Raw genomic sequence first — 7063 nt, 5'->3', positions numbered from 1 at the left:
AGTACTCTGAAGTTTCTGTTACTTGAGTCTTCTTGCTACATTTGTTTGGACGCCTCTGTTTCCTAATTTATTTTATGTTTTAAATGAGCCTGGTTCCAATTTTCTTCAAGATGAATATATAATATTATATAATTATTGAATCACAAAAAAGTCTAATCAAAGTTTAAATTGTGTATCAAGTTTCATTTCATAAAAATATTAAATCGAATCTCTAATTTTCATTAATAATTTAGCCGCCGTGTATTGATCTCAAGCCTAACGGTAACTGTCAAAACGTTTGTCAACTGTCAAAGCTCTACAAGCTATGATGGATGTATTCTTAGCTGCCCTTTTGTTCATGCAGACGCACTGCTTGTTGTCCTTCAGCAGGTTTGGACAGATCTTGCTCGGAGATTTTACGCAGTTGCCACTGCCAGCTTTGAAGCAAACCTTGCAGTTCGAGGCGCACGGCAGCCAAAGTTTTCTAGCCAATCCCGATGTTGCAGGTGAACATCTGCTTCAGTCTTAATTCAAATGAAATAATTAATTCATGCAATTTATACACGCTAAATAGTTGATTGACATGGAGGGAAAAATAATTATCCAGTGATGTTTTGTTGCAAATTTACGTTGATGCAGCAGCAGATGACTAACCACCCCAGCAGCCTTTGATACTACACACGCAACTACCTCTGCCTCAGACAACAAAAACTACTTTCATGTTCGCCGTTTTAAAAATAAATTTGTAAAACGTTATCTAAAAAATGATCAGACTGCTTTTGAACTGTTTGAAGGATATCTCGAATTTATAAAAAGGTATAATTGATGATGATGAATTATGCTCATGTGAATGTATACGTATGTGTGTGTATATGTATATGTATGTGCGTGTGTGTATGTATGCATGTATATATGTATGTAGCATGATGTATGTATGTACGAGCCCATGGTTAAAATGTATGCATGTATGTATGTACATACGTATGCATGTATGTGTGAATGTAAAAAATCATTTCTAAACATTAATTAGGAGCCGGATCTTAACAATTACCATCAACCTTCTTAACATAAAAACATTAGCTTATCCAAACAACATTCAACACACGTAGGTAATTACCGTTATTAATTAGTTAGTAAGTAGCCAATTAATTTGAAGCAAACAACAATTACATGCTAATTCAGATCATTCACAAATTTTCATACACAAATAGATTGGTTTATTTTGTTCTGGGATAAAGAGTTTTATTATGAATTATACATTAGCTTGCATTATACGTTAGCTTTCTACTTGGATATTTGTTAACAAAAGTTAGCTGGTAAGGGATATACATATTGATTAATATGTTATTGTGGTTGTTTTAATACATAAAGTTACAGAACTGTTTGAAGCAAAATGGTTTTATCAACGAAAAACATCATTGTGTTGCTGCTGTGTTTCTCTGCCTTCCAACTCTTCAGCAATTGCCACGTTAATGGCTTGCCTCTTGAAAATAGTCTGTACATGTTTTCATAATTTTAAAAAAATGATTTATGAACAAGAATTTTTTAACGTATTCATAATTTATTCTAAATCGTAGTTATGAAACAATTTTGTTGCAATTTTTTTGATTTGTCAAATGTGAGTGGCTAATTAATTTCATTTATTTATTACATCGCGACGATCAATAATTTTCCAATAACAGGAATCAGAAGCGCTTAGTTCCACTGCTGGTTTATCAAATTATTCTGAATGAACTTGATTCAAACGTAAAGACTAATTGGTTTTAGCTTGGTTGATGTTCACATACATCTGCACTTATCTATTTTTGTAGGTTTGAACATAATATTATTTGTAGGTTTAAACATAAGTTTCAACATATTATATGTTACTTTAGTCCAAAAAGAAGTACTCTTATGATATTTTATAATATGTTTGACAGTGCTAGTACAGATAAATAAAAATGAGGAAATTAAGTTGAGCATTATTTTTGCTAAATTTATAAATTGTAACGTATAAAAATTGTTACGGAGTGCCAACGAAACCAACACAAACAGGAGGAAAGAATGTGTGGGTTCCTCAACTACTACCACATGGGTGAAAACCTTTCAAACATCGCCTCCTGTTCGATGGGTTGGTAGGAAGTTTCTCCTTGTGAGAATTGAAATATAGATAAATTTAATTAAGTATAGATTTTCGTTTTTAAAACAATTTTTATAACTTCTGTTTTTTGAGAGAATGAAGCAACAGAATCGGCAGACTTGCAATGGAAAAGTTTTCAAAAGTCTGGCGTTGTTTTGGTTTTGGATGCTTTTTTTAGGGACTGATTTTAAAGAACGTGCATAAAACATAATACTTTCTCAAACGGTCTTTAAATTTTCAATCTACATTTTTCCTTTTGTTTCATTATAGATTTTTGACAAGTGTATATAAAACTGTTTACATATTTTTTTTACTAACTTGGTTACAGAACAAAAGCTTTAACATCCGCAGCACACGTGTTTTAAACTGATAATATTTGAACCATGTATTCGCACAATTACCACAAGGCAAAACGTGGCACTTCAACCGTCTGTGTTAACTTACCAAACTCTACTCTTCATTGGATTTTGAATTAACATGCAAAATAATTTGTTTTGTTTTTTTTATAAACATTACTGTTGGCTAGCTTACATTTTATAAGTTGCTAGTGGCGAAAAAAGCATTAAGCCACCTTTCAATTTGTATAGCGTTCAGCTACCCATCAATCATTTATCAATAGATTAACCAATTTATTACAATAATGAAATAGCATATAATAATAAAAAAACTAGTTAAGTAAACTTTTCACTAAGACAGTAAGCCAACATGCTAATTATATAACAAATACATTAAACAAAGATAGTACATCTTTTCTTGATTTCAGAGCCAATTTAGATGGATGAACACTTGGCATGTGTTGGAAAATCATCATATTTCAATAGTTTAGATCAAAATTAGTTACCATTATCAAATAAAAATCTAGAAAAAAAATTTGCTATCGATTCATAATACCAAAGCCAGTACTAATTCGTTTACCTTTTCTAATACAGGCAATGGCAGAAGAAGTTATGAGAAGAAAGAAAGTTATCTCAAAACAGAAACCGGAGTATTCCACCCATCCAAAGCTGAACATAGAGACAGAAAAATGAAAACCTCACAGCCAGCAGATTACAAAAAGAGTGCTGATTACTCCGATAAATACATTTACGTACTTGGTCGATCTAAGAAAATATCCATAAACTGATAAAAAATAAATCGTAATTATATGATCTACCATATTCTTCACACATAGGTTGATGCATTTTTATCTGTGTAAATGTGGCAATTACAAAATTATATATTACGTTTTACCGTTTTACGATGCTGTTTCATCTCAAATGACAAGGTTATTGAACTTAACTAAAATCTAGATTCATAATTTTTTTTTCTGAAAGATTTTCGAAGTTTTAGCTAGGTTGTAAATTTTGATAAAAAAAAATTTTTAACTAAAAATTTATTCAGATGTAAAATTTGTCTGATTCATGCAAAGATGCTTGTCACAATACATTCAATTTTTTGTTGAAATCTGCATTGATCTGAATGACTTTTCACTTATTGCAATACAATTTATTAAATTAACATTCTAATTAATTAAAACAAATTATTCTTTATTTATGAAAACAAATTTTTTTCAATTCAGTTTTTGGCTTTTTTCAAAACGTTTTCCACATAGCCTTTCTTTCTTTCTTTCTCGCACCTCTTCCTTTCAGGACATTGGCGACCATCGACCTTTACAAAAACCCGATCTTTAACACTTTGTAATAGTTGAAGTGTGGTGATGGTGGTATACAATAAGTGACACAAGGACTTCACGAATGTTATTCGTTGTTGACCGCGATCTCTTTTCCCTGCAATCTTTCCAGTAGATGTATGATTTTCTATTCTTTCCTCCCGCATGATGTGACCAAAAAATAAAATGTTAACTGCTTCCGTCGGATTATCTGTAGTAATTTCTTCTTTTCATAAGTCTAGCCACTCAATGCAATTCTGGTATGGCGATACAGGTTCGAGATCCCCGCCATGCATGCATGCTTTCAGAGGCATGGTTTGTTAGTATGGGCGTTAATTCCTCATTGAATTTTGGGGACACAAACAAATTCAGAAATCAATTTCTTAGTTGATTTGAAATTTGTTATTCTTCCTAATTTCTTAGCTTATTTATGATTTTCTATTTATATTACAATGGTGAAGCTATAAACGTTTTTGGAAAACTTAATGGTCTTTGTTTTATTGATAGTAACAAAAATTGACATATCTTCAACCAATTTTTCATATATTAACATGAAAATTATATAAATATATTTTAGTATAGACAGTGATTTATCGCATATATTAATGGAAAAACTCTTTAGTAACATGGCAAATTGACTTTGAATTAAAACCAGCTGGCAATGAAAACGACTGCTAAAATATTTTCCAACTTGATAGTGGTGTTCCATAAAGACATGAAACTTTTCACGCTTACGTCATTCATTGTTGACGGTTACGTTTGTCTTTATTTACATTTTAATTTCGACACCTAGTTATACTTACTTACTGAAGTGCGACGTTCTACGCTGAAAATAATTTTTGTTTTAGAGTTAAGGAAACTTGAATCGGCGTTAAAATTCAACTAAAAATTTAAGAACATTAACTTTCTAGATTGCACTAAACTAAACTCTCGTTTCATTATTGTTTTTTTAAATGTATGATTAGCATTAGGGTATGATTATCCGCAAGAAAGTGTCAGTCATAATTATTTATTTAATTAGTTGCTCACCGATAATTTCGTCACTAGTAAAAGAAAGGAAGAATATCTTAGTCGGTTTTCAAATTTGATTTTTTTAAAAACTATCATTTATTATTATTAATCTTTAGTTTCAATTTAATTATTATCATTAACTTAGCCTCATTTAATTACTATACCAGATACCTACTAAACTAACTAACACCGAGATGTCATATGTTGTAAAGACTTTATATACAGTGGTCGATGAGTTAGCTCAGTTAGGTAGAAGTGTCATATCTCGTCTTGTGATTGCCTGGTTCGAATACTACATGTCCGGAATTCAAAAGTATTTCATACTTTGCTTTTGATTTGCAGTTTTTTCGCGTGCCAAGGAACTAATAAAGGACATTTTACTATCAGTTCTAAATATCGCAACCAATGAAACAAAAAGTCGAAATTTCAAGAGGCACATCCATTTCAACAGCAGGCTAGTGTAGATTGTACCTACATATTGAAAAATCATTCAATTAAAAAACTCTTCTTCATCTACAGATGCAATTTATGGATGTTTTCACAAGTTGATTGAAAGCGATATGCAACAAAATTTCGATTTATCATACGTACAATGCGGACAAGTCAGCAAACCTAAACGATAGAGATTTGCTGCTGTTAAAGTTGGTTCAAACTACTTTTAAAACAGTTTTCAGTTCAATTACACTTATACTCCCCCATGAACTAAACAAATTAATTTAAAATTTAAACTTTTTAATATGTTATATTTTCAAGGACCAAATTTTTCGTTAAGCACTTTATTGTACAAAACTTCATAAATACTATTATTTAAATGAAAAGTTTGTTTCATAGTAGCAGAGTTAACAGAATTTTATTTCTCAAGACAGTTGATTCGAAAGTGAAATTCAGCCGATCGTCGGAACATCATCATTTTTGCAAGAATGGTCTTGAAAAAGCATCGGATACCAAGCGCAATTCGTTCGAATGTCTGCCAGGTTGGTCAGGCATCTTGTGTGAAAAACAGAGTAACAAATTTCGTATCTTGCAACATAACAGCACCAAAACGTCAAAACCTCACAACAACTAACCGAAAAATTAAATATCCTTAAAAATATTTCTAACGTATTTCTGATTTGTCTGCACTCAGTGATTATACCTAACTATCCTTCCTTCAACCTGCAACTTCTTATGATTGCTTCACACAGGTAACTTTTATTATTAATTAAAAGTTAACTTTTCCAACACAATGGTTTTGTCACAACATCATTAATAATAGTGAACAATTTTGAATAATTTTAAATTTATTCTCGCCACAAGGTTTATGTCATGTGTTAGTCTAAACTATTTCTGACAATTGAATTAATGGAAACACTGATAAGTGTTGTAACCACAAAGTGCAACTTTAAATTATCTACGTTACATTAAAAGAAAGCTAAAAAATAACAAAATTTACCTAGCAAGTAACACCAAATAAAAGTTACAACGCATCAACAACATTAATAATAATTATACAAACGACATAAAAACTGACTTGGAAAAACAGAAAGATACAACAACATCAACAACACAACAATAACGTCAACAACATCATCAATAACAACATCAACAACAGCATCATCAACAACACAACATCATCAACAACAGCAGCAGCAACAAACAACAACCAAACATAACCGACAAAATCAAACTAGATGTAAAAACTCAAGCGGCGTAAAAATGTAGGCAAACGCAACATAACAACTTATTTATACCATATTCTTACACGATAATTTCACTAATCAACTATCAATAAAATGATTCACTAGTTGGAATATACGAAGTGGCCCGAGTTCCAAAGTTAAGTGATTTAATACGTTCGGGTTTGTGATGCCTTTTTCCACGTATACACGAAGTACGTCGTGAAATTTCTTTAGATTACATATGACTCAATGTTGCTAGCGGCGTTCCTTAACGAATTTTGTAAGCATGTATTCATTTGAAAATCGTCCTAAAGATTTTTAGCGATTCAAAAAATCGTAAAATCATGCGTAAAAAATTGAAAGAACTTGTCTATTAAATCAAAAAAACTACTATTATATTCATACATGTCATGTGGTGTCACGTAATCATTTCTGAGCTGGCTCTAACAATCACTTTTTTATGATAACTTTCACGGACTTTCAGGAGCCATTTCTTAAACGGATATTTTTACAAATTCTGGTTAATAATAAACTGATGGACCAGCTTTTTTTAAAGTTTTTTCTAGTTCGTCCAGAAGTCTTTTTACTCAGCGGTCAATATTTAAAAATTCTTTTCGGGACTATGCACTCGTTCATTCATAGCACATG

At 31.2% G+C, this 7063-nt stretch overlaps 2 protein-coding genes across 2 annotated transcripts; one reads left to right on the top strand and one right to left on the bottom strand.

Annotated features, from left to right (window-relative positions):
- Nucleotides 1-255: 255 nt before the first annotated feature.
- On the bottom strand, nt 256-498 carry HELRODRAFT_86104 (hypothetical protein; the record flags this gene model as incomplete). The annotated part of the gene is made up of 1 exon (XM_009026703.1): nt 256-498. A coding segment is annotated over one exon (243 nt), but the record flags the coding sequence as incomplete, so codon positions are not given.
- A 4453-nt stretch (nt 499-4951) lies between these two features.
- HELRODRAFT_178687 (hypothetical protein) lies at nt 4952-6913 on the top strand (the record flags this gene model as incomplete). Its single annotated transcript, XM_009026774.1, has 4 exons — nt 4952-5070; nt 5577-5731; nt 6542-6595; nt 6900-6913. The coding sequence occupies 4 exons, from the start codon at nt 4952-4954 to the stop codon at nt 6911-6913; spliced, it is 342 nt and encodes a 113-aa protein (XP_009025022.1).
- Between the last annotated feature and the right edge of the window lie 150 nt (nt 6914-7063).

The sequence above is a fragment of the Helobdella robusta genome (genome assembly GCF_000326865.2).
Source record: "Helobdella robusta unplaced genomic scaffold HELROscaffold_49, whole genome shotgun sequence".
In the NCBI taxonomy this organism is placed as follows: Eukaryota; Metazoa; Annelida; class Clitellata; order Rhynchobdellida; family Glossiphoniidae; genus Helobdella; species Helobdella robusta.
This window is presented reverse-complemented; position numbering and strand designations above follow the sequence as displayed.